A 26,727-nucleotide genomic window follows, 5' to 3' on the forward strand; every position below is an offset into this window, starting at 1 on the left:
AGCATTTTTAGCTCTGTTATTTTAAACAAATTGTTATTTCCAGAAAATGGGTGGGAAATCTGCCAACCCTACTACAGGTATAAAACAATACTGGTTCTTGATCAACAAAGTTCTAGACAAAAATAGATTTTCGATTATTCCTCCTCTTTTTGAAAGTGATATTGCTTTGGATTTTTCACAAATCTAGGGCTTGATTGTTCTTAATTTGTTCTTAAAGTATAAAAGGGTGAGAAGCACAATTGCTAGCTATTCCTCTTCCTCGTCCAATCGCACTCTCCACCCAAAAGACATCTACTGCTAGTTTTGGTACATATATGTTTTGTATTTGTTAAGATGTCCCCAAAGAAGAACAAATCTGGCAAAATATAAGGTAAACATTTCTTCTGGTGTCATTGGATTCCCCTTCAAAGGCAAAAAAAAACCAACACAATTAATAAAGAATGAATTCTAAACATTTCCATAGCACATAATCATCATTCATTATTATTATGATATAAATGCAACAATTAAGCTAAATCAAGCTCGTTATGCCAGACTATCTATGACAAATTAGAGCTTTTACAACTGTTTAAAGTTATGAAAGAAATTCAATGGCTTACAAGCAACAACAGCAGCAACAAAAAATACAAAAGACAATTTTTAATGTAGCAATGAGTACAATGGTTAAGACTACTTTTTGATAAAACATCAAAACTACAGATTAAAAACGAAACATTAGCAAGTACCGCGAAAGCACAAAAATGGTATCGTTTTCGCTAAATTGGACGAGCTATTTACAGAGTTTATATCCCATATAAAGGAGAGAGCTCAACTTTCATTAACTTTTATTACAAGGCCAATCCATTTTAATTTTTTCCACTTCTCATATATCAAGCTATGGAGTTTAAAAACAACTTTTACTCCTGTCCCCAATATCAAATCAAACTAGCCCTAATTGCGCTAGAAACTGGTGGTCGTCAAAGTTTGTCATTGATCATGTATTTTGGTGTATATTTTCAAACACTCATGATCAATTTGTAGAATTGAAACTCAAGCTGGTCAAGTAACGCTGTATTTTCAAAACCCCACACTTTGCCACCATAGGTAAGAGTCGGTATAACCAGTCCTTGCAAATGTTTTTACCAATATTATAAAAGGAACAGAAGACTACTACATATGATATTCACGTAGTGTACATTCGTATTTACTAATATCCCTATATATTTCTATAAAATTCTATTACTCTATCAGCTTGTGTGTTTATAGTGTCATCTTGTGAATTTCTTTTCAATGGCATAACTGATTCAAATAGCTTTATAAAATGTACACTCGTTTAATTAGAGATGAGGTCATGTTTTAACCTTAAGTGCCCCAAAATATGTCCATCAAATTGGACAAAATCATTTATAGTTTTTTCTCTAGCAAACAAATCTTTAATTAACAAAATATTTAACACAAAATATTTGTCTAGTAATTCAAAACACTAATCAAAGTATTAATACGAAATAGCAAGGAGTGTATAGGCAAAACCAAATGCAGAGTTGGTCTATCTGAATCGAGTAGGTTAATATTTTCCTGACATCCTCGCCTAAAAAATTATTTAGTTAGCGCCCATGTGTGTGTCTCTGATTGTCTCCATCATATTAGGTGTTTTGTGTTCATTTTTGAGGATGACTAAGTTTAACACAAAAACATTGAATGCAGACTTACTCTCTCTCTCAATGGATTGTAGCTTTCAATCCCAGTTAGGTAGACAAGTGCAAAACGACACAGTATGTTTTGTGCCTACTATAGTCAGACAGTGTACCCAGGTATCTTAGCCAGGTATTGGCCCAGGGGAGGGGGTTACTTTCATTAAAGTCTAGCAGGGGGCTCAGTCGATTTGAAGGTCTTACCAAACGGCTACCAAATGGTCTTTTTTCCGTTCACATTTAAACAATTTCAATTCCACTGCATACAATTTATACATAATTTACTATACTAACAAACAATTAAATTCAAGGAAATAATACAATATTACAGAAAACTAATAAATTGATACAGGAAAATTAATACAGTTTGCAAATACAGAAAAACATGATAAATTGTATGGAGGTTATAACTTAAAGGACGAGCTCCCTTTAAAGATTAACTAATCGAGGAGAGAGCCCCCCTCCCCCTCTAATTCTACGATGATCAGAAATGATTTTGGCCGGATTTAAATGATTCCAAAAATTTACGCAATTGATTTCTCATACAATTAAATAGAAATTGTGCAAATATAAAAAAAGCTTAGAGTTATTGATTGACAGTGGTCAATAAGTAAATCTTCATTGTTTTTTAAAGGATGTTTGCGAAGGAGCATTTCGGAGTTCAAGTGATAATTCATTCCAAAGTTTAGCACTAAGATATCGAATTGATTTTAGACCGTATAAAAAAAAGTTCAAGTGGACACAGCCAACATAGAAATTGTAGAAACAATATCCCGGATAGATTAGTTAAAATTGTTGGGAAAAATAAAAAGATTCAAGTTTTTCAAGTTTTGTTCTAAACATGTGTGAACCGGCGGCCTTTCGGTATATAAACAGCGCCAAATGTTGAATCATTGATGAGAAAAATAAAGAAAAAAAAACTTTTAGACCGTATTGAAGGCTGTTCATACGGGATAAGTACAGATCAACTTGACTGGCCTGTCTTGTGGAATACTGATGAACAGATGAGCTGAACGAAAAGAAGTTATGAAAGCAACAAGCAGAAGTTGTATTAACAGCAGAAGCGGACTGGTCCACCGGGACACCGATTTAACAGAATCATAGGCGGAGTTTAAAAATCTCAGAAAGCATGAGAAGTTTAAGATCTTTAAAGATTGGAAGAGAGGGTGACAAGCGAGGCTGATATGAAATAGTTCTGACAGCTTTCTTCAGTAATTTAAAAATTGGATCTATTTATGACGCAAATGTTTGGCCCCAAACATATTGTAGGAAGAACGAAAAACAAAGCATTTTACAAGCAAAGTAAAACATCTAATGGAAGTAAGCTTCTTATTTTTTAATAACAAAGTAAGCTAATTTTTTTGAAAGTTCACTGAGATAGAGAAGTCCTAAGAATTTAACAAACTTACCTCTTTTGATATGTTGTTCCCTATTTCTATTTTAGTAGAATCAGAAGGAACATTCCTAAAATAAAAGTGAAAGATAATATAGTTTGTCTTATCAATGTTTAATGATAATTTGTTAGCATCAAGCCATCTTTTTATTGATCTAAGTTCTTTGTTAACAATGTTTTGAAAAAAAGATAAATCTTTGGATTCACAGTAGATGTTTGTATCACAAGCAAAGAGATAAAAAACAAGTTTCTAAGAAGCATTTGGTGCAGGGCTGTAAATCTGTCATGTGAATTGGGGGGGTCAGCAGAGCGAATGAATATAAAGTATGCAGTGGGTCATGGCACCACAAGGGATTTATGGTATGTGTTATGGAAACAGTTGAGGGGAAAATTACTTTAAAAACAAAAGTCAATATTTTTGGATTTCTCAAGACTTTCTGCTCTATAGAAGGTATTTACAGATATTCCTTAGTACATTGACTTGTGTGTATGATTGGATGGATAACATTATTCAGAGACGGCCCCAAGAAATTGAACCTTAGGAGCTAAGAATCAAGTTTACTCTCGTAGGAGGACCCACCATGGTTGGGTCCGACGCGGAAGAAAATTTTTGAAATTTTACCTTCTAGAAAGGCTAAAAAAGCATCCCCCAGACTAAATTTAATAAAATACTAGAATCGCTCAGGATAGAAAGTTCAACGTTTCTCAGGCCATTTTAGGCCATTGTCACACATTGTGTAGGCCAATTTTACACATCAAAAATGAATACATTTTAATGATACAAAAAGTGATCTACTAAATAAAAGTAAATAATAGACAAATAATAGAAATGTACGTAAATAAGTTAGTAAATAGGTCAAATAAAATGACAGATTGCTCTCTTTTTATTTCATACTCTGTTTTCAAAAATAAAACGGTAGAAAACAGTAAAAAACGGTAGAAAACGGTAAGTTTTTATCTTGTAAAAATTATAAAAACCACTCTGCTTACAAAAATAACCTTGGTGGCTGAGGTTTGTTGCAATAACACAGAAAACGTAGTTTGGTTCTAACCGGGCTACCAGGGATTTCCTTCTTTCAAGGAAAATGATGGTAATTTCTCCAAAAAATCGTTTTGCTCCAGATTTTTGGGGGGGGTCCAGTACCCCCCGTCCCCCCCCGGGATTTACGGCCCTGATTTGGTGGATCATTGATGTAGATAAGAAAAAGTAATGGGCCAGGTACAGAACTTTGTGGTCCACCACAAGTAAGTGAAAGTAAATTAGAATTTCTTCCATTGACAGAAACATATTGTTTTCTATCAGATAGATTAGATTTAAACCACTCAAGGGCAGAGCCACGCACACCAGAGTGTTCCAATTTTGACGGTAAAATTTCATGACTGACAGTATCAAAAGCCTTTTGAAAATCAATAAAATTCCACAACCAAATGTCTTATTATCAAGTGTATTTCTTATAGCTTCTGGTTTTCTTGAACAGGACTTGCTAATAAAAGTAAAGAACTAAAATATTAAAGGTAACTTGCCAAGTAACATCAAAATGCAGCAAATAAATGAATATTCGATTTAGCAGATATCTCAGTATTGTTGGTTTGAGCTCAGGAATGTGAAAGGTCGGTTAGTTTCATTTACTAGTTTATTTTCAGCACAAATGGGTTGTTGTCAGGATGGAATTCCTACTTCCAAAGGCAGTTCCCTAGACCAGTACTTTCAAATACGACTTACACCCTTGGCCAGGGGCGCCTGCAAACGATTAAGGCAGGAGGGGCAGTGTTGGTGCTGAGGCAAATAGTTGAATTTTTCCACTACCATAATCGATTAATTGTTAGGGCTGAGGGGGTGGCAGGGGGGAGGGGTGTGCAAAATTAAAATATTGGCACGGATCTGTACAAACATTGCATCGACCCATACAGCTGGGGTTTTTTGCAATCAAAAGCTCTTCCACACATAGGCATACTGTTGACAAAATTGTCCATGCAAGTTGATATTAAATCGCCTTGTCATTATTCATATTTTTGGTTGTACAAAAATCATGGCAGTTATAAATAGAAGGGGCTGGCTGCAAGACTTTGATTGTCTGTTTGAAGTTTATTATCCTCTTCTGAAAAAAATTTGCCGTAATCGATGACCGACAGCAAAAAGGAGATTTTTCCATATTTTGTATTTCTAATTGAAATCAACACAATGAGAATGGCAAAGCTGGTCATCATTTATCTACAAAACTTTATTTCATTTTCTTAGGAGTAAATATTCAACGGCGCTACTTGCCCCCTCTGTCCCTCCTGCCTCTCCAGGGTATTAACTTGACTAGAAGTCAGTACAGTATACTCTTGCTTGTGGCACATCACCAAGTACCTTTACTATGTCAATTAATGCTTCTATTATGCTAAAAATTATCTTATTTTTCTAAAAATTCTCTTCTATTATGTATCTTTCTTTACGAGCTTACTTCAATCAAAGTATTTTTGGCCACTTTAAAATCTGGTCGTTCTGAAAACATGCTACATGCAGCCCTCATATATTGACGTGTACGCTGATCACCTCGGTAAGAGTTGGTATAGCCAGAGAAAATGTAATAAACAGGCTGCTTCTTGCTAATTATAGAGTCTGTTCGTCCTAAATTTCAAAAGATGTCTGGTTTTCTTTGCAGATTTTCTCAGCCTTCTTTCTTCAGTTTTTCTACCTACCCCCACCCCCGCTCTGCCCTTCATCGTGAGCTTTCACAGTTTACTACTGACACAAAAGTTGCCGGAAAACTAAATCTTTAAATAAATCATCTTCCTTTTCTAAAGGAACTTTTTGAATAGGAATTTTTACTCCATCGTTACCCAATGTTTCAAACATAAGGGTAAAAAATTAATACTTAACAACTTGTTGAGGGAAAATTGTGCTGTGCTTCTTGCAGTCAAATTTGGCCCAATTTAAGCGTTTTTATAGTCATCACAAATAGTTACTGCAATTTGCTGGTTCGATCAATTGATGGACCTTTTAAACCTGCCTTTGCATGTGTACTGGGAGGTTCTATGACGATTGGAAAAGAAAATAATCAAACAATGTTTGATGGCATGTTGAGCTATACAAGTTGATATCGAATATTTTGCTGCAATAGGCACCAAAGTCTCCTTGGCAAAGAATAATAATGAAACTAAATACCATAATATTGCTGATTTGAATGCGGCCAAGATCGTATTTGCCACGGCTAGGTGTAGAAGGGCAAATAGGTTTTGACAAGAAGCACAAAATTGACAGCCATGTTGGCCTAATATTTTGATGGTCACGTGTGTTTTGGCGCCTAACTGCAAGTGCTTTAAAGGTTTGTACGGAAGGTAGGCTGTTTTGAATTTGAATCTTTGTGAAGGTCGCACACCATTTTATTGTTGGAGCACTAGTTCGAAAGTGATATGGATTCGTCTGCTACATCACCAAAGAAGGCGAAGAAGACAGCAGCGCCCAAGAAGCCTGCCGCACATCCTGCGTATAAGGACATGATCGCGGAAGCAATCAGAATTCTGAAGGAGCGAAATGGGTCATCGCGACAGAAAATTGCCAAGTATTTACAATCTAATTACAAAGGTATCGGTGATGAGAGCGCTCTGAAGAGAAAACTGAAAGCCTCCTTGAAAAAACTGGTCGCTTCTGGCTCTCTCATCCAAACGAAAGGGGTAGGGGCTTCAGGTTCGTTTAAGCTGCCTGCCGCTGCCAAGATGCCTGCAGCAGTGAAAAAGCCAGCAGCAGCAAAGAAGGTTGCGAAAAAGCCAGCAGCGGCGAAAAAGGCTACTGCTAAGAAGGCTGCAACTTCAGTCAAGAAAAGCCCTGCAAAAAAGAAGGCCTCGACACCAAAGAAAGCCAGTGGAGCCAACAAGTCACCAAAGAAGCCCAAGGCCAAAGTGGCAAAGAAGCCTAAAGTAGCTGCTGGTAAGAAGGCATCAGCTGCTTGTTGTTAAGAACTTATTATTCATGTTCTGTTATGATTACTGCTTATTTACCGCTGCGTAGTAGCTTATGTTGTTGTTGTTCAATATAACTTGTTCTGTTCTTTTTCGCTGAAGTGGCCTATGTTTCTGTGGTCCTTCTTCCATTCAACATTTCCAACAGGTTATGGGCCCAGAACGTTATAGAAACATGTAATAGCCAGGCGAAAAATTTTTTGTTAGCGTTTCTGTCTCTGAAAGATGGCTTCGTCATCTGAAGAAACGATGAACAACGCACTGAAGTTTGGGAAGCTGAACGGCTCAAATTATCGAACATGGGCGTTCAACATGCGGTTATATTTGGAGAGCATGGATCTTTTCGAGCACGTAGATGGATCTGCTGAAGCTCCTGTTGGCGATGCTACCGATGTAGCTATAAGAGCTTTCAATTCACGAAAGAAGAAGGCGTGGACATACATTTGTTTGGCCGTAGAGCCTGAGCAGCAAATTCATGTCCGAGACACCATTACTGCAAAGGAAGCGTGGGATGCCCTGAAAAGCCAGTTTGCTCGGGAATCAATCCTACAAAAAGTTCGTCTGCGGCAGCAGTATTATTCTTGTCGATTTGCGAGTAGCGGTAATATGTTAGAACACATAACGTATTTGAGATCGCTGCATGATCAATTGAAAGAAATGGGATGTGCTATCGACGACAAAGAGTTGGCAATGACACTACTTGCTAGTTTGCCTGAAGACTTTAAGCCATTAATCACTGCTCTGGATGCTGTGGGTGAAGATAATCTTTCATTTGAGAAAGTGAAAGGGATGCTATTAAATGATGCGGATCGCAATGTTGATTCCTTCAATGCTAAGAAGTCTGAAGATGCCTTTTCTGCCAGACGTTCGATTGCACAAAGTAGAAAAGGAAAACAAGGGCATCATCCTGGTGGACATTTGAGTCATGAGATGCAGTATACCAAAACTTTCCGTGGAACATGTCATTACTGTCATGAACAAGGACACTTTGCAAGAGACTGTCCAAAACGTAAATCAAAGAATGCTCAACGAGGTACAGTAAAAGGTAAGGCATATGCTCAATATGCTGAAAATGATGATTCTAACCAATTGATTTATGAGGACGCTTTACTCTCCTCTGATCATATGAAAAATTCTGGTTGGATTATTGACTCTGGAGCAACACAACACATGACATTTGACAAAGATTCTCTGTCTGATTATGTGGAATTCAAGCAACCATGTATTGTTAATCTTGGTGACAATGGGGCAATTTTTGCATATGGAAAAGGTACCTACCATATTGTTGCTGATCTGAAGAATAGTATACGACCTATTGCACTTCAAGATGTTCTGTACTTACCTGATATTGGGAAGAATTTATTGTCTGTTCAAGCAATGACAAAACTTGGTGCCACTGTGGATTTTGTTGGCAACCAATGCAAAATCACAAGAAATTCTAAATTGTTGGCTATTGGTGAAATGCAACAAAAACTGTATGTCTTGAAATGTTGTCAAGATATAAATGTCAATATTGCAAGAGAAAACTCTGATATGCAACTGTGGCATTGTCGATTTGGTCATTTGGGTATTGATAATGTATCAAAGTTAGTCAAAGGCAAAATGGTTGAGGGAATGAACTGTGATGTTCAAGTTGAAAGAAACTCTGTATGTCAACCATGTATTATGGGGAAACAACATCGCACCCCTTATCCTAAAGGAATTTCAACTCGTGCCACCATGCCTTTTGAAGTAGTTCACACTGATGTTTGTGGACCTATGCCTGTCAGTTCTCATGCGGGTTCTCAATATTTTGTAACCTTCATTGATGACTATTCACGCTACACTCATGTTTACTTCATCAAACACAAACATGAAGTGTTGGAAAAGTTCAAAGAGTTTGTAAATCTCACGACAAATCTCACTGGAAACCAAATGGAAACACTGGTAACGGATAATCTGGTAAAATCATTGCGTTCTGACAATGGTGGAGAGTATGGCTCCAAATTATTTGATGCATACATGAAAGAGAAAGGGATTTTCCATCAAAAGACGGTTCCCTACAACCCAGCTCAAAACGGAGTCGCAGAAAGGATGAACCGTACAATTGTGGAAACTGCTCGATCAATGATGTCGCATTCCAAAATGCCAATGGAATTTTGGGCAGAAGCTGTGAATACTGCTGTATACTTACGAAATCGCAGTCCTACCACTTCACTCAAAGGTGTTACACCATTTGAATGTTTGTTTGGCCAAAAGCCAGATGTTTCAAATTTGAAAGTATTTGGATGTTTAGCATTTGCTCACATTCCAAAGAATCAACGAAGCAAATTTGATGAAAAGTCGAAGAAAGCTGTATTTGTTGGATATCCTGATGGGACCAAAGGATACAAGCTGTATGACTTGTCAACTAATCGTTTTATTCGCAGCAGAGATGTCATATTTGCTGAAAATGAGTTTCATGATTTTGAAAGTGCCCATTCAAAGAAACTGGACTTGCAATTCTTGTATCCAGTTGATGATAACTCGCAAATCTCACCTGCTGAAGAAGATCAACCTATTGTGGATAACCAACAAGTGGGAGCAACGTATGAAGATAACTTCATGAGGGATGTTGCAAATTTGCCTCCACAAAGACAGCGTAAACCACCTAGTAGACTGATTGAAGCAGACGTCTACATTGCAGATGCTATTACAGCTGACATTGATGAGCCAAGTAATATATTTGAAGCATGGAGAGGTGATCACTCTATTGATTGGAAAGAGGCAACAGACTCTGAGTATGATTCATTATTGAGCAATCACACTTGGGACCTTGTTGAATTGCCTGAAGGAAAGAATGTTGTTGGCAGTCGTTGGGTGTTCAAGGTAAAGCATAATGCTGATGGTACTGTTGAAAGATTTAAGGCACGCCTTGTTGCTCAAGGATATTCACAGTCACAAGGAGTTGACTATCAAGAGGTTTTTTCACCTGTTGTACGCTACAGCTCAATTAGAGCTTTGTTAGCCCTAGCAAATGTTCGTGATTGGGAAGTACATCAAATGGATGTTAAGACAGCGTTTCTACAAGGTGACCTTGATGAAGAGATTTACATGAAGCAACCTGATGGCTACATTGATAAGGACAAGCCAAATCATGTCTGTAAGCTCAAGAAAAGCATATATGGTCTTAAGCAAGCAGCACGTTGTTGGAACATTGCAATTGACACTTTCTTGAAGTCCAATGGTTACAAAAACAGCAGTGCAGATTCCTGTTTGTACATCAAATCTGTTAAGCAGAGCAATGGTGAGGTTGATTTTACTATTCTTGCTCTATATGTTGATGATATTCTGTTGTTTTCAAACAACACTGATATGCTGATGAAAGAGAAGATGTCACTTGGAAAGAGATTCAAAGTTGAAGATCAAGGAGAAGTGCATTATGTACTTGGTATTTCTGTGAAGCGAGATCGCAAGTCAAGATTACTCTCTATTAATCAACCAAAGTATTTAGAAGGAATTCTGAAGAGATTTAACATGGAGAATTCCAAACCTGTTTCTACACCACTAGAACAAGGAAGGAAATTTCAACAGCTGTCAGAGAATGAAAAGCCTGTTGATGTTCAAGTCTATCAAATGATTATTGGTTGTTTAACCTATGTAACAACAGCCACACGCCCAGATCTTGCTGCAGCAGTTGGTATTCTTGCAAAATACATGTCGAAACCTGGAAATGATCACTGGACAGGTGTGAAAAGAATTTTGCGATATATCAAAGGGACTCTCAACTATGGTCTAGTCTTTTCTGCAGATGATGACAATCATGCATTAGTTGGTTTTTCTGATGCTGATTGGGCAGGTGATTTGGATACTCGACGTTCTACCTCAGGGTATGTGTTTCAAATTCAAGGTAACACTGTAAGTTGGTGCAGCAAAAGACAACAATCAGTTTCAAAGTCATCAACTGAAGCCGAATACATTGCACTAAGTGGAGCTTGTCAAGAAGCAATATGGCTTAGAAGTTTACTTGCAGACATTGGAATTGAACAGAAAGGATCAACCACTATAATGGAAGACAATCAAGGTGCCATAGAACTTGCCAAGAACCCGAAATTTCATAAGCGTACGAAACATATAGATGTTTCATTCCATTTTATAAGAGAACAAGTCAATTTGAAAGCTATTACTGTTAAGTATTGTCCTACAGAAGATATGCTGGCAGACATTATGACAAAAGGTCTTGCAAAACCTGCTTTTGAACGATTCCGAAACAGTTTGGGAGTTAAAGAGATTCATTGACTCATTGACTTGTTTTGTTTAAATTTTTATATCGCATAATCATCAAGTGGGAGTGTTAAGAACTTATTATTCATGTTCTGTTATGATTACTGCTTATTTACCGCTGCGTAGTAGCTTATGTTGTTGTTGTTCAATATAACTTGTTCTGTTCTTTTTCGCTGAAGTGGCCTATGTTTCTGTGGTCCTTCTTCCATTCAACATTTCCAACACTTGTAAGAGCAAACCCAAAAAGGCTGCCAGCAAAAAGACAGCAAAGTCACCGGCTGGGAAGAAAGTGAAGGCTGCAAAGTCAAAGAAGTAGATGGCATCAGTGGAGGAGGGCCATGTTTCCCACTTACCACCTGGTTTACCATATAAACAAACAGCTTTTTTAAAAGCTACCAAAAAGTCGGTCATCGGTTCTTGATTAGGCTTGACGGCTGCATTGATATCATGAAATTAAATGTAGAGTTTCCAAGGCTGGTGGGCCCACAGTCACCTGCATTTGTCACTTTTTTCTTTATGATGTACCTTCATCAAAATGATTCACAAAATAGGTAGCAGGATTTATCATTTCAGCTAAAGTTATGTGCATAGTAAACTATTTTGAAAGCACAATTGCCACTGTACACTATCATAAAATTAGCAGAAGATACACATTTTTCTGCAAAGTCTGGAGCAACTCATATTTTTACAGTATTATTAGTAGCTTTTAAGAATGCCAATTGTAATAACAATTGCCAGTTTAAATCCAAAGTAGTTTCAAGACTAGTTTGACAGTATAGGTCCTTGATGTGCTATGTGACTATGATCAGCATAAAAAAGAATAAAGACAACACATGGATATATCACATATTTTTGGTGATGAAGTATGCAAGCTTCAATATTTACAAAGTCGATCTAAGGATTCATCATTTCATTATTAGTAAATTATATTGAGAATAAAGTTGAAAATACACAGTATCATGAAGGTAGCAGAAATCGAATTTATCATCTTATCTTACACTGTCTAGAGAAATTAAAACTGAAATAACAATTGCCCTCTTTGCAGCCAAACTTATATCAAGAATTGTTAGACAGAAGGGGTTCTTGATGGGTAATGACCTTAATAATGAGCATGTTTATTGAAGATTTAGTCTATTCTTGTGAAGCCAGCTTGTGGTTACCTGTTGGGTTGCTTTTGAAGAAAATTTTAAAGCTTACTTTTACAATCAGATTTTTTTTACAATTTACAATCAAGCAATATGTTCAGTGCCCTAAATTGCTGAAATTTTGAGGTTGATTGTGATATGAATCAAGTAGAGAGTATAGCAGTGTGTCATACAATGTAAACATTTAATGGTTGATGTAGCTAAGATTTCCAGTGGCGAAGCTGGACTCCCATGGATGGTCGTGCCCATTGGCCACTGCGCAACAGAAATGCGCCTCCGCAATATTATCCAAAAAAATTTTTCAGTGATCTAAGGAGCTCATATAGCAATTGCATGGCACTGCATTACTTTTCTGACACGGCAGAAATAAACTAAATTTAAAAGTATAAAAGCTGCTTTTTTGTCTCCCCTGCCTCTGGCTGATACTCAAAATTCATTTTCTTTCCAAAGTGTGATGGAGGTTCCTGACAACTTTTTTTTATTTTTGGTATTATTTACCCAAATATCAGTTCACAGGATAATAAAGCTTGAACAAAAAACTTTTTCTAAAATTTTATCAAATTATTGCAACAATGGGACCAAAATATACACCTGTGGACTCAGATTTCAAATGTATAATAATTGCAAGCACTATTTGTTTTGCACACATAAAATTTAGAATTTCATTCAAAAAAGAGGCAAAAGTTTGGCTTTAAAGGCAAACTTGACTGTGAAGTGCAAGGCATGTATCAAGAATTAGATGACAAATGAAACAGATGAAACAGAAATATTAGAATATCTGCTGAAGACAGTACTGTCATGCGGCATTATTGATCTAGCCACAGTTAAAAAGCACTAAATTGTGAGTGGCAGAATGAAGGCAGTATTTCTTTAAAATCCTTGAGACCTGTTTTTTCATCCGGTTTGTTGCATAAAGATTTGTAGGTAGCCACTTTGTTAAGCTGAACAAAACCACTCACAGAGATTCACCAATCAATTAGATACTTAATTTAAGGTTATGCCTTATGAGATAATGATAAACTACACCATGTATGACAATATTTGAAAGTTGCATAAGATGAAATAACCATTATAAGGTTTGAATAAAATTCCAATTGAAAAGCAGCTTTAAATTAATCATTGAAAAACAGATCATGACAATTTATGAATAAACAGGACAGCATACACAAATGAAGAATGTTCAATAAATTTCTTCAGTGTCCAGCTAGGTGGAAATACTGAGATCAGATGACTGGGGTCACAAATTTAATACAGAATAATCATGAGCCTGAGAGTTATTTGCAGACAACAGTGTTTCTCGAGCAAACAATTAAGGGGGGTATGTGTAATAGCTTAAAGATTATATCACCCTGCTTATTTAAGACAAACTGACTTATTCATGGAGAAAGTTACCTATATTAAGGAAAATATATGCACACCCAAGGAAACTGCACACAACCAAATTACATGGAAAGCAAGGGAAAAAATCAGAAAATCACGAGGTTGAGCTTGAAAACATATCATCAGAAACATAAACAAAATCATCAACAGGTTGATCAATGCTATTCATTTTTCCCTTTCACGTGTTTTAAGGAGAGTAAAACTCCAGTAGAGCTAATTTGCAAAGAGGTTTTCTACTATAAATACTTTCAAAATTCAGAACTTTCTACTGGGAAGATTCTAGTCCAAAAATACATCAAACACCTCGTAACTAATGTAAAATGAATAGATATTTATGTACATTTTGCCCCAAATGTTCATAATACTTTCGTCTTGAACACCTAAGTATACTGTTGTCAAAATAATTATTGATTATTTTATTGATTGATTGATTGAGTTTATCCCGTTCAGTGTGCGTCTCTCTGGTACAAATCCGAGCGAAAAACTGCCATATTTTCCATTCTGATCACGTTAAAAACATCCAGATGATATTCAAATTATTGTCCATTTTCTAGATAAGATAGCATAGCATCTTGCACATTTGAAGATCTTGATTCTGTTTAGGTGAATGAGAACTTGTTCGCCTACCAAAGAGATCCTTTGGATTGATTCCGTATAGGCTGAGTCAAAATAACTATGAAACAATCTCTCCACAGTCGTTAACCAGTTTCCTGATAAATTACAACGGTTTATTGGACTGGAACATTTACATGCACCATTTAAATCACCCTGATATCACACCAACATCCACAAACGCCTGCAGTATTGACAAGTAGGCCCCAACAGGGTGCAGATAGTCTTGCCTTCAGAAACGGGCACGACCTCGTGATTGATTTCCTCCAGCTTCAGCCAATCAAACGCTGGAAATCGTACCTCAACTATTATTATTATTATGACGAGGTCGTGCTCATTTCTGAGGGCACGACTAGCATTGTTTTTCTCTATTGTTGGGCACGACCAAACATAGGCTGTCCAATTGAAGCTTCTATTGTTGGGCACGACCAAATCACAAGGTACCAGATTTTGGGCACGACCAATATGAAACCCTGTGGATTTCTACTCCGCTCCTGAAATAATTCCAGGGGCCCTGGGCGATTCGAGTAGAATTCACTTATGTCTGCGGGATAAGCTTGATCGATTTGTCGATTATACGACTAATTTTTGTCTATATTTGAAAACTTTTCGCGGAGCAAAATAATTTTTTGCCAATATGTGAAAACCTTACTTTTGGAAGTTTATGGTCGTGCCGGGCACGACAGGCACGACCTTTGGCTTCGCCACTGAAGATTTCTATGATTGGCACACTGTAATAAAAATTGCCTGGAAATGAGCAAATGATACTTTATAACTAATGTTTTTCCCTTACACATGTTGAAATCCAATACCAACACTTGCAGTGGCTGAACATTTGGGGCAAACCCACAATATATTGGGGTATTTTGGTAACACTGAAAAAACCATATATTTGGTGACTAAAAAGATTGCCATGAAATAAATTTGCCAGCAGTTGTATAATAATTCCTAATGGTTTTTAAATTCAGAATAAGATAGAGTAAATGATATGTCATATTTATTGTGACCTCAACATTTTAAATACATACATATGTATTACATTGTGGGCTTAGCACAAATTGAAAATATTGTGCACATGATATAAATTGTATGCTCTTGAATTCAGTCTAGCACTATGAAAAAGTGATTCATTTTTCCCATTCTACAGAGTACATGACCAACTAACTACTGGTAGTTTGTGACAATGTAACTACCAGTAGATTAAATTATTTGTAAATGTAAATTATTTGTAAGTAAACTACTAATGTAATTTATTTGCATGTACCAATGTATCTTAATATTACATGTTAGTTTTAAAAGTACATGTAGATATGAACTGAACTGATCTGAGTCGACCATGTCGTGTGTATTAAGGTTGGGGAAATATAATCTCTGGTGTTTATGGTGGTTTTTAAAAAAACCGTTTTTTTCAAAGAATTCATCGACAAAGATGAAATTTGCTTGTTGAATTAAGCTCTCTCTCCACGAATCCTTCTGGCCAGTTGTATGTCCTTTGGCATAATGGTAACACGTTTGGCATGAATGGCGCACAAGTTAGTGTCTTCAAACAGTCCAACTAGGTAAGCTTCAGATGCCTCTTGGAGGGCCATCACCGCCGAGCTCTGAAAGCGCAGATCTGTCTTGAAGTCTTGGGCAATTTCTCGGACGAGTCTTTGGAAGGGCAGTTTCCTGATCAACAACTCGGTCGACTTCTGGTATCTACGAATTTCTCTCAGAGCAACTGTTCCGGGCCTGTATCTGTGTGGCTTTTTTACACCTCCAGTTGCTGGGGCACTCTTTCGTGCAGCCTTGGTGGCCAGTTGTTTGCGAGGAGCTTTTCCTCCAGTTGATTTCCTTGCAGTTTGCTTTGTACGAGCCATTTTGACACTACGAAGAAATTTCAATAAGGGCGAACGAAATAAGGTGACTGAGCGATGACGGTACTACCTTCCAGCTAGGAACAACGAATCAATCTGCGAATCGGCGCCATTTGAGGTCAATTTGAAATGTTTGAGCAAGCCACGTGACATGCCGGGAGAAGCGAAATGACAAAGAATGCATCGCCCATTGGCTGCTTTATTATCCCAAGTTTCGAGCGAGCTGCAATTGCATCTTCTGAACAAGATTCATACCATTTCTTAAAACTAAAGGGAAGCAGAAAAAGCAAATTCAAAGGAATTCAAGCAGTTGCAAATTACTGTCTCTTTGACTTGGGGAGGTTTGTTATCCTGGTTGATGGCAACAATAGCAAGAATTTACGTAAATAATGTTTGTTTTTAGTGGCTGTTTTCCAGTTCTCTTTGGCAGTCAGTCAAATAAAACACTGAATTGACATATTTCAAGAGGCAAGTGTACCTTCCCTCGCCTTTTCTGCTAGGACATAGTTTGCTTATGCACTAAAAGGCGCCATCAAGAAAGATGGCAGTATAAAGAGAATGCTCCTTATAGGTCCGCAGTTGCTCCTGGATGTATTTGCCGGTTGAGTCAGATTGAAATCAGTCGCCTCGTGCATTGTCGCTCGCTGTCGTACAACACAACTTTCAACAATCATGTCTGGAAGAGGAAAAGGAGGAAAGGGTCTTGGCAAAGGAGGTGCTAAACGTCATCGAAAGATTCTTCGTGACAACATTCAAGGCATCACCAAGCCAGCCATTCGCCGATTGGCTCGTCGTGGAGGAGTAAAGAGAATCTCTGGTCTCATTTACGAAGAGACACGAGGTGTTCTCAAGGTTTTCCTCGAGAACGTCATTCGTGATGCAGTCACGTACACAGAACATGCCAAGCGAAAGACTGTCACCGCCATGGATGTCGTCTACGCTTTGAAGAGACAGGGCCGAACACTGTACGGATTTGGCGGTTAAGTCGTCGTCGTCCTGTTACAGGATAGACAACTGGAGTGACTCGTCCTCACCAACAACACGAACAGCTTTTTTAAAAGCTACCAAAAATGCCAAAGTTGCCCAATGTTTTAAGCCTTGTGACAGCACACGATTAACAGAGAGTCTTAATTGAAACTACTGAATCAATAAATCAAGATTCCACTAAATAAATCGGCCGGTATAATGTCAAGTCGCACAAAAATGCACTGAAGTCGAACAGGACTATGTTTACTAAATAATAATAGGACTTTGTAAAATTCTATTGATGCAGCTAGCTCAATCAAGTTGATTTTTGAAAAAGCATGCCAACAAATTCATCTGCAAGATATAATAATAATAAGTCTGCAAGATGTCCTTACCAGAAAGGTAGGCTCCCATCTCCATTTCATGAACACAAATAGATGATGAACCCCTCGTTGACTTGACACACAGAGTAGTAATGTGCATATCCCTCTCTCATAAGTGTTGTGTTTGTGGATCATTGACATATGTTGACATATGAGATACATTATCATCATTATAAAACCAAGCAAAAATTCCATACATCTTTACCTTACTACCATCAACAAATAGCCCAGCCCTTTGTCAATTCAGTTTTAATGACCATCAGCAAGAAATATAACCAGGAAGATTACCAACAGGCCAAGAAAATAATTCCTTTTCTGTCTATTCTTTTTTCATTATCAACCACAATTGTTTGCCCTTGAATAAGAGTTGTTTCACCTTGATCAATTGAAGAAAATAATTCCTTTTCTGTCTATTCTTTTTCATTTTCAACCATAATTATTTGCCCTTAAATAAAAGTTGTTTCACCTTGATCAATTGTTGCTTGCATCTTGGTTCAACTGTGTAAGGATAGCTTCTCAGGACCAATCAACCCTTCTTAGGAGATTGATTACTTGCTGCTGGTTTAATTGATTGACTGCTTGATTATTGTTGTTGAATGTTTAGTATGGTTTCTTTGTGCTCATCTGTTGAGCATGATTAATTGGGATGCCAGTGTACCCCTACCACTCGAAAAGAAACATAAACTAATTGATAAAATGATAAAAACTACTTGCATAAACAGTCAATAGCTTTGAATGAATTCAAAGCATCATAATGCAGTGGGCCTATACTATAAACAATATAGAGTGTGTGGTGTGGGTAGGTATCGTGTGTGTCACAAGCAGGTACACCAAGTTAGTTTTCGTGGTGGTTTTTAAAAAAACCGTTTTTCGTTCGACGAACTGGTAAAGCCAGCCAACAACACTAGCCAGGCAGGCTTTATGATTTTGGAGCCTTCTGCTCGGTCTTCTTTGGTAAGAGTACTGCCTGAATGTTGGGCAGGACACCGCCTTGAGCAATGGTCACTCCACTCAGCAATTTGTTCAGCTCCTCGTCGTTTCTGATTGCAAGCTGCAAGTGTCGAGGGATGATTCTTGACTTCTTGTTGTCCCTGGCGGCATTGCCAGCCAACTCCAAGATTTCTGCCGAGAGATACTCGAGTACGGCTGCAAGATAGACGGGAGCCCCCGATCCAACTCGTTCAGCATAGTTTCCCTTTCTCAACAATCTGTGGATACGTCCGACTGGGAACTGAAGACCAGCTCTGGATGTCCTCGATCTTGCCTTGGCCTTAGCTTTTCCTCCTTTTCCGCGTCCAGACATGTTTAGCTCAAATTGAAAAACAAAATAAGGCTTTGCCGAAGAATGTCACATGACGTGTGTCACATGGCCTTCGAGCTAATCGACCCAGTTGCCCACAAATATAGTAAAAACTTGCATTGGCGCCAACCATCAACAGACTAGATCAGTAAGTGTTGCTGCTTTATCTAGCGAAGGTCCTTTCGAAATTCGAAAAGTCAAATTTAAAATCATTCTTCAAGATGTCTGACGCCCCAGCAAAAGGAGGAAAACAGGCCCCAAAGGTTGCCAAGAAGGGGGAGAAGAAAGCAGGAGTTGGCAAGAAAGGGGGCAAGGCTGCCTCTGGAGATAAGAAGAGGTCGAAAAAGCGCAAGGAGAGCTACTCGATTTACATCTACAAGGTACTTAAGCAAGTCCATCCCGATACCGGCGTTTCAAGCAAGGCCATGAGCATCATGAACTCGTTTGTCAACGACATCTTTGAAAGGATTGCTCAAGAAGCCTCGCGTCTCGCCCACTACAACAAGAAGGCAACGATCACTTCGAGGGAAATCCAGACCGCCGTCAGGCTTCTCCTCCCCGGTGAACTTGCCAAGCATGCTGTCAGCGAGGGCACCAAAGCCGTCACCAAGTACACAAGCAGCAAGTAAACTGCTGGACGCACGAACACGACAATCCTCGTTTGTCGTCTACAACCAGAAAACAAACAGCTTTTTTAAAAGCTACCAAATTTACCAATCTCGTTGCCCAAACCTTTGACACACACGATAAGCATTGTGCTTCTTTATTCAACCGAGTTATCCAGTTTTAAAAACATTTAGGCTAATGCATGTTGGAGTCTCATTTTCATCAGCATCCCCTCAACCAGTATCACATTTAAAAAGTTACCAACTTTGTAGGTAAACATCCTTCAAAATATGAAATATTTCCTGAAAATATCAAATATGAAACATTTTCTTAAAATATTCTACATTCAACAGTCATTTGTTAACATTGGCTCTTGGTTTTTCATGAACAGTAAAGCCACGAAAAAACCCCCCACATTGGATTCCAAAATGTCAGATCTATTAGATATATAAAGTTTATATATAATATAAAGTTTTGAAGTTTTCATTCTAATTATTCAAGTTTCAATTTGTCCGGCCATAAGCTTATACCAAACCAATGAATATTCGATTTAGCAGATATCTCAGTATTGTTGGTTTGAGCTCAGGAATGTGAAAGGTCGGTTAGTTTCATTTACTAGTTTATTTTCAGCAAAAATGGGTTATTGTCAGGATGGAATTCCTACTTCCAAAGGCAGTTCCCTAGACCAGTACTTTCAAATACGACTTACACCCTTGGCCAGGGGCGCCTGCAAACGATTAAGGCAGGAGGGGCAGTGTTGGTGCTGAGGCAAATAGTTGAATTTATCCACTACAATAATAGATTAATTGTTAGGGCTGAGGGGGTGGCAGGGGGGAGGGGTGTGCAAAATTAAAATATTGGCACGGATCTGTACAAACATTGCATCGACCCATACAGCTGGGGTTTTTTGCAATCAAAAGCTCTTCCACACATAGGCATACTGTTGACAAAATTGTCCATGCAAGTTGATATTAAATCGCCTTGCCTCTTCAGGGTATTAACTTGACTAGAAGTCAGTACAGTATACTCTTGCTTGTGGCACATCACCAAGTACCTTTACTATGTCAATTAATGCTTGTATTATGCTAGAAAATTATCTTTCTTTTCTAAAAATTCTCTTCTATTATGTATCTTTCTTTACGAGCTTACTTCAATCAAAGTATTTTTGGCCACTTTCAAATCTGGTCGTTCTGAAAACATGCTACATGCAGCCCTCATATATTGACGTGTACGCTGATCACCTCGGTAAGAGTTGGTATAGCCAGAGAAAATGTAATAAACAGGCTGCTTCTTGCTAATTATAGAGTCTGTTCGTCCTAAATTTCAAAAGATGTCTGGTTTTCTTTGCAGATTTTCTCAGCCTTCTTTCTTCAGTTTTTCTACCTACCCCCACCCCCGCTCTGCCCTTCATCGTGAGCTTTCACAGTTTATTACTGACACAAAAGTTGCCGGAAAACTAAATCTTTAAATAAATCATCTTCCTTTTCTAAAGGAACTTTTTGAATAGGAATTTTTCCTCCATCGTTACCCAATGTTTCAAACATAAGGGTAAAAAATTAATACTTAACAACTTGTTGAGGGAAAATTGTGCTGTGCTTCTTGCAGTCAAATTCGGCCCAATTTAAGCGTTTTTATAGTCATCACAAAAGGTAACTGCGATTTGCTGGTTCGATCAATTAATGGACCTTTTAAACCTGCCCTTGCATGTGTACTGGGAGGTTTTATGACGATTGGAAAAGAAAATAATCAAACAATGTTTGATGGCATGTTGAGCTATACAAGTTGATATCGAATATTTTGCTGCAATAGGCACCAAAGTCTCCTTGGCAAAGAATAATAATGAAACTAAATACCATAATATTGCTGATTTGAATGCGGCCAAGATCGTATTTGCCACGGCTAGGTGTAGACGGGCAAATAGGTTTTGACAAGAAGCACAAAATTGACAGCCATGTTGGCCTAATAGTTTGATGGTCACGTGTGTTTTGGCGCCTAACTGCAAGTGCTTTAAAGGTTCGTACGGAAGGTAGGAGGCTGTTTTGAATTTGAATCTTTGTGAAGGTTGCACACCATTTTATTGTTGGAGCACTAGTTCGAAAGTGATATGGATTCGTCTGCTACATCACCAAAGAAGGCGAAGAAGACAGCAGCGCCCAAGAAGCCTGCCGCACATCCTGCGTATAAGGACATGATCGGGGAAGCAATCAGAATTCTGAAGGAACGAAATGGGTCATCGCGACAGAAAATTGCCAAGTATTTACAATCTAATTACAAAGGTCTCGGTGATGAGAGCGCTCTGAAGAGAAACCTGAAAGCCTCCTTGAAAAAACTGGTCGCTTCTGGCTCTCTCATCCAAACGAAAGGGGTAGGGGCTTCCGGTTCGTTCAAGCTGCCTGCCGCTGCCAAGAAGCCTGCAGCAGTGAAAAAGCCAGCAGCAGCAAAGAAGGTTGCGAAAAAGCCAGCAGCGGCGAAAAAGGCTACTGCTAAGAAGGCTGCAACTTCAGTCAAGAAAAGCCCTGCAAAAAAGAAGGCCTCGACACCAAAGAAAGCCAGCGGAGCCAACAAGTCACCAAAGAAGCCCAAGGCCAAAGTGGCAAAGAAGCCTAAAGTAGCTGCTGGTAAGAAGGCATCAGCTGCTGGTAAGAGCAAACCCAAAAAGGCTGCCAGCAAAAAGACAGCAAAGTCACCGGCTGGGAAGAAAGTGAAGGCTGCAAAGTCAAAGAAGTAGATGGCATCAGTGGAGGAGGGCCATGTTTCCCACTTACCACCTGGTTTACCATATAAACAAACAGCTTTTTTAAAAGCTACCAAAAAGTCGGTCATCGGTTCTTGATTAGCCTTGACGGCTGCATTGATATCATGAAATTAAATGTAGAGTTTTCAAGGCTGGTGGGCCCACAGTCTTCATCAGAATGATTTACAAAATAGGTAGCAGGATTTATCATTTCAGCTAAAGTTATGTGCATAGTAAACTATTTTGAAAGCACAATTGCCACTGTACACTATCATAAAATTAGCAGAAGATACACATTTTTTCTGCAAAGTCTGGAGCAACTCATATTTTTACAGTATTATTAGTAGCTTTTAAGAATGCCAATTGTAATAACAATTGCCAGTTTAAATCCAAAGTGATTTCAAGACTAGTTTGACAGTATAGGTCCTTGATGTGCTATGTGACTATGATCAGCATAAAAAAGAATAAAGACAACACATGGATATATCACATATTTTTGGTGATGAAGTATGCAAGCTTCAATATTTACCAAGTTGATCTAAGGATTCATCATTTCATTATTAGTAAATTATATTGAGAATAAAGTTGAAAATACACAGTATCATGAAGGTAGCAGAAATCGAATTTATCATCTTATCTTACGCTGTCTAAAGAAATTAAAACTGAAGTAACAATTGCCCTCTTTGCAGCCAAACTTATATCAAGAATTGTTAGACAGAAGGGGTTCTTGATGGGTAATGACCTTAATAATGAGCATGTTTATTGAAGATTTAGTCTATTCTTGTGAAGCCAGCTTGTGGTTACCTGTTGGGTTGCTTTTGAAGAAAATTTTAAAGCTTACTTTTACAATCAGAGTTAATTTACAATTTACAATCAAGCAATATGTTCAGTGCCCTAAATTGCTGAAATTTTGAGGTTGATTGTGATATGAATCAAGTAGAGAGTATAGGAGTGTGTCATACAATGTAAACATTTAATGGTTGATGTAGCTAAGATTTCTATGATTGGCACACTGTAATAAAAATTGCCTGGAAATGAGCAAATGATACTTTATAACTAATGTTTTTCCCTTACACATGTTGAAATCCAATACCGACACTTGCAGTGGCTGAACATTTGGGGCAAACCCACAATATATTGGGGTATTTTGGTAACACTGAAAAAACCATATATTTGGGGACTAAAAAGATTGCCATGAAATAAATTTGCCAGCAGTTGTATGATAATTCATAATGGTTTTAAATTCAGAATAAGATAGAGTAAATGATATGTCATATTTATTGTGACCTCAACATTTTAAATACATACATATGTATTACATTGTGGGCTTAGCACAAATTGAAAATATTGTGCACATGATATAAATTGTATGCTCTTGAATTCAGTCTAGCACTATGAAAAAGTGATTCATTTTTCCCATTCTACAGAGTACATGACCAACTAACTACTGGTAGTTTGTGACAATGTAACTACCAGTAGATTAAATTATTTGTAAATGTAAATTATTTGTAAGTTAACTACTAATGTAATTTATTTGCATGTACCAATGTAACTTAATATTACATGTTAGTTTTAAAAGTACATGTAGATATGAAGTGAACTGATCTGAGTCGACCATGTCGTGTGTATTAAGGTTGGGGAAATATAATCTCTGGTGTTTATGGTGGTTTTTAAAAAAACCGTTTTCTTCAAAGAATTCATCAACAAAGATGAAATTTGCTTGTTGAATTAAGCTCTCTCTCCACGAATCCTTCTGGCCAGTTGTATGTCCTTTGGCATGATGGTAACACGTTTGGCATGAATGGCGCACAAGTTGGTGTCTTCAAACAGTCCAACTAGGTAAGCTTCAGATGCCTCTTGGAGGGCCATCACCGCCGAGCTCTGAAAGCGCAGATCTGTCTTGAAGTCTTGGGCAATTTCTCGGACGAGTCTTTGGAAGGGCAGTTTCCTGATCAACAACTCGGTCGACTTCTGGTATCTACGAATTTCTCTCAGAGCAACTGTTCCGGGCCTGTATCTGTGTGGCTTTTTTACACCTCCAGTTGCTGGGGCACTCTTTCGTGCAGCCTTGGTGGCCAGTTGTTTGCGAGGAGCTTTTCCTCCAGTCGATTTCCTTGCAGTCTGCTTTGTACGAGCCATTTTGACACTACGAAGAAATTTCAATAAGGGCGAACGAAATAAGGTGACTGAGCGATGACGGCACTACCTTCCAGCTAGGAACAACGAATCGATCTGCGAATCGGCGCCATTTGAGGTCAATTTGCAATGTTTGAGCAAGCCACGTGACATGCCGGGAGAAGCGAAATGACAAAGAATGCATCGCCCATTGGCTGCTTCATGACCCTAAGTTTCGAGCTGCTGGATGTTCATACTCTTCTGAACAAGATTCATGCTACCTTTTTAAAACTAAATGGAAGGAGAAATGGCAAATTTAAAGGGATTCAAGCAATTGCAAATTACTCTTTCTCTGACTCAGAGATTTCTTATACTGGCTGATGGCAACAATAGCAAGAGTTTACGTAAATATTGTTTATTTTTCAGACCTGTCATCCTCAAATCTTCAAAACCTGGAGATTTTAGTTTTTTAGATTTTTAGATTTTTAGATTTTAGATTTTAGATTTTTAGATTTTAGATTTCATTCAAAACATTCGGTGAATAATTTTCCTATACATTCTGCTAGATTTTTCGGAGCAGGGAGGCTGGGAAGGCTTTAGCTCCCCCTACTTTTGGCGAGAAATGATAAACATTAGTATCAAACTACCAGAAAAGCCTCTTTTTATACGGTTTTAGCCCCCTCCCTCGCTTTTTTTAGATCCCCACTTTTCTCAACGCTCCGTGGTGCCTGAGTTTTCTGTTATTGGCACGGCAAAACTGCTCAAATTACAAGGCGCCATCGAGAAAATGGAAGGATAAAGAGAGTGCTCCTTATAGGTTAGCAGTTTCTTTTGCATATAAACACTGCGGTTGAGTCGGTTTGAAATCAGTCGCCTCGTGAATTGTCTATCGTTTTCGCACAACACAATCTTCAACAAGTTGTCCTGGCTTTTGCCCTAATGAACAGCTTCATAAAAGCTCAGTTTAGCTATGGCCCCCTGATTTTGACGTTCCATGACAGATGTCTGAATGCTAAAGTGAATAAAATCCACAAAAGAGCACTCAGAATTGTCTTCTAAATATTCTTTGCATTCCAAAAGCCAGGACAACTTCTTATGCTATAGAAACTGTGAGATATTTAGGTCAAAAACTGTGGCAAACACTACCTCACAGTATAAGAGAGTCCCAATCTTTGGCAACATTTAAAACAAGAATTAAGAGCACTCCCTGTAGAATGCGGCTGTAGATTATGTAAGATATTTATTGCTAGGTTAGCTTTTATTTCGAAGATTATACATTAAACATTTTTAACATTGTACCATATATTCACTTTATTTCAATTCTTTATAGATAGTTGGCCTTAATTAGCTTCTTTATAGCTATTAGACGTTCATTTAGTACAACAACTTTAAACAAATTCTTTATTATTTTTATTATATTATTTATTATTACTCTTCAGTTGAATAATGACTTATGACTAACCATATTAGTTTTTTGACTTATGACTAATGCGAATTATTTTGAGTGGCTGATATTGAAAAACTGAGAGGGTTCACATTTTTGAAAAATTAATTTAGCGTTGGATAAAATGATCGATGTGTTGGCAATTGTGCATGAGAACGTCCACATATTTTGTACTCAAAGATGGCTGGATTAACATCAACTTTTACGGTCATTATTATGGCCATTTTTTAAATTTTGTTAAAATAATAATAAATTAGGGAGAAGGAGATTTTTCCCTATTGCCAATTTTGATTACATAATATGTGCATATTCCCTGTGTTGCCGCCACATTAAAATGCTTAAGGTTTGGGTGTACGAATTACGAGAATGATTTCCAGAAAATCGATAAAAACCATCCAATAGCGTTCGGCATGTGGATATTGATTCAAAGAGTAAAGTTGTATTTTAAAGGTAGAAAAAATTGATTCAATGACTGCATTTTCCAGCGAACTGGAATCATTAAAAATTCGAAAATTTCCTCACCTTTATAACATTATATTTATAGGTCCTTTTATCTCGGAAAGATCGTTTGATCTGAAGAAAGACTTTTGAACATTATATTTTGCATCTTTGTTTCATTTCTCATCGATAGAAGGACCAGTTAGTCTCGACGATAGCGATAGGGTGGATACATTCTATAAAAACCACTATTACAATTTTAGCTATAGTCACCAAAAATCCTGGATCCACCCCTGCTCATCCAAAAATATTATTTGTTAGAATTTCAATTCAGTTAAATTGTGCACATACAATATTAACTCTATAGCTACATTTTGCTTTTGAATTTTGGTATTCTACCACAAAACCTCATAATTTTATATTTTGTTTCATTCTCAACTAGGGTCTGTGCACTGGCTTATTAATAAATGTGCAGCGAATACTAGATCCTTTATAAGA

The 26,727-nt window shown here is 37.7% G+C and overlaps 6 protein-coding genes and 1 pseudogene across 6 annotated transcripts; 4 read left to right on the forward strand and 3 right to left on the reverse strand.

Moving 5' to 3' along the window:
- The first annotated feature begins 6,248 nt into the window (after window positions 1-6,248).
- LOC148959434 (histone H1.0-B-like) lies at window positions 6,249-7,005 on the forward strand. The gene has a single exon (XM_089110916.1). It carries the CDS (start codon window positions 6,463-6,465, stop codon window positions 7,003-7,005), a length of 543 nt encoding a protein of 180 aa, XP_088967042.1. The 5' UTR covers window positions 6,249-6,462.
- An 8,815-nt stretch (window positions 7,006-15,820) lies between these two features.
- LOC135695795 (histone H3) lies at window positions 15,821-16,360 on the reverse strand. Its single transcript, XM_065214975.2, has one exon. The coding sequence runs from the start codon at window positions 16,244-16,246 to the stop codon at window positions 15,836-15,838; it is 411 nt and encodes a 136-aa protein (XP_065071047.1). The 5' UTR covers window positions 16,247-16,360; the 3' UTR covers window positions 15,821-15,835.
- Window positions 16,361-16,915: 555 nt separating this feature from the next.
- Window positions 16,916-17,227, forward strand: LOC135695797 (histone H4). The gene has a single exon (XM_065214977.2). The coding sequence runs from the start codon at window positions 16,916-16,918 to the stop codon at window positions 17,225-17,227; it is 312 nt and encodes a 103-aa protein (XP_065071049.1).
- A 1,284-nt stretch (window positions 17,228-18,511) lies between these two features.
- On the reverse strand, window positions 18,512-18,895 carry LOC148959435 (histone H2A). Its single transcript, XM_089110917.1, has one exon. It carries the CDS (start codon window positions 18,893-18,895, stop codon window positions 18,512-18,514), a length of 384 nt encoding a protein of 127 aa, XP_088967043.1.
- Window positions 18,896-19,044: 149 nt separating this feature from the next.
- LOC148959436 (histone H2B pseudogene) lies at window positions 19,045-19,921 on the forward strand (annotated as a pseudogene).
- Window positions 19,922-21,567: 1,646 nt separating this feature from the next.
- LOC148959437 (uncharacterized) lies at window positions 21,568-22,622 on the forward strand. Its single transcript, XM_089110753.1, has one exon. The coding sequence runs from the start codon at window positions 21,603-21,605 to the stop codon at window positions 22,224-22,226; it is 624 nt and encodes a 207-aa protein (XP_088966879.1). The 5' UTR covers window positions 21,568-21,602; the 3' UTR covers window positions 22,227-22,622.
- A 238-nt stretch (window positions 22,623-22,860) lies between these two features.
- Window positions 22,861-24,439, reverse strand: LOC148959438 (histone H3). The gene has a single exon (XM_089110754.1). The coding sequence runs from the start codon at window positions 24,369-24,371 to the stop codon at window positions 23,961-23,963; it is 411 nt and encodes a 136-aa protein (XP_088966880.1). The 5' UTR covers window positions 24,372-24,439; the 3' UTR covers window positions 22,861-23,960.
- Window positions 24,440-26,727: the final 2,288 nt, after the last annotated feature.

Source organism: Rhopilema esculentum, chromosome 10, assembly GCF_057945365.1.
Source record: "Rhopilema esculentum isolate cy_ngs chromosome 10, ASM5794536v1, whole genome shotgun sequence".
NCBI classification, from domain to species: Eukaryota; Metazoa; Cnidaria; class Scyphozoa; order Rhizostomeae; family Rhizostomatidae; genus Rhopilema; species Rhopilema esculentum.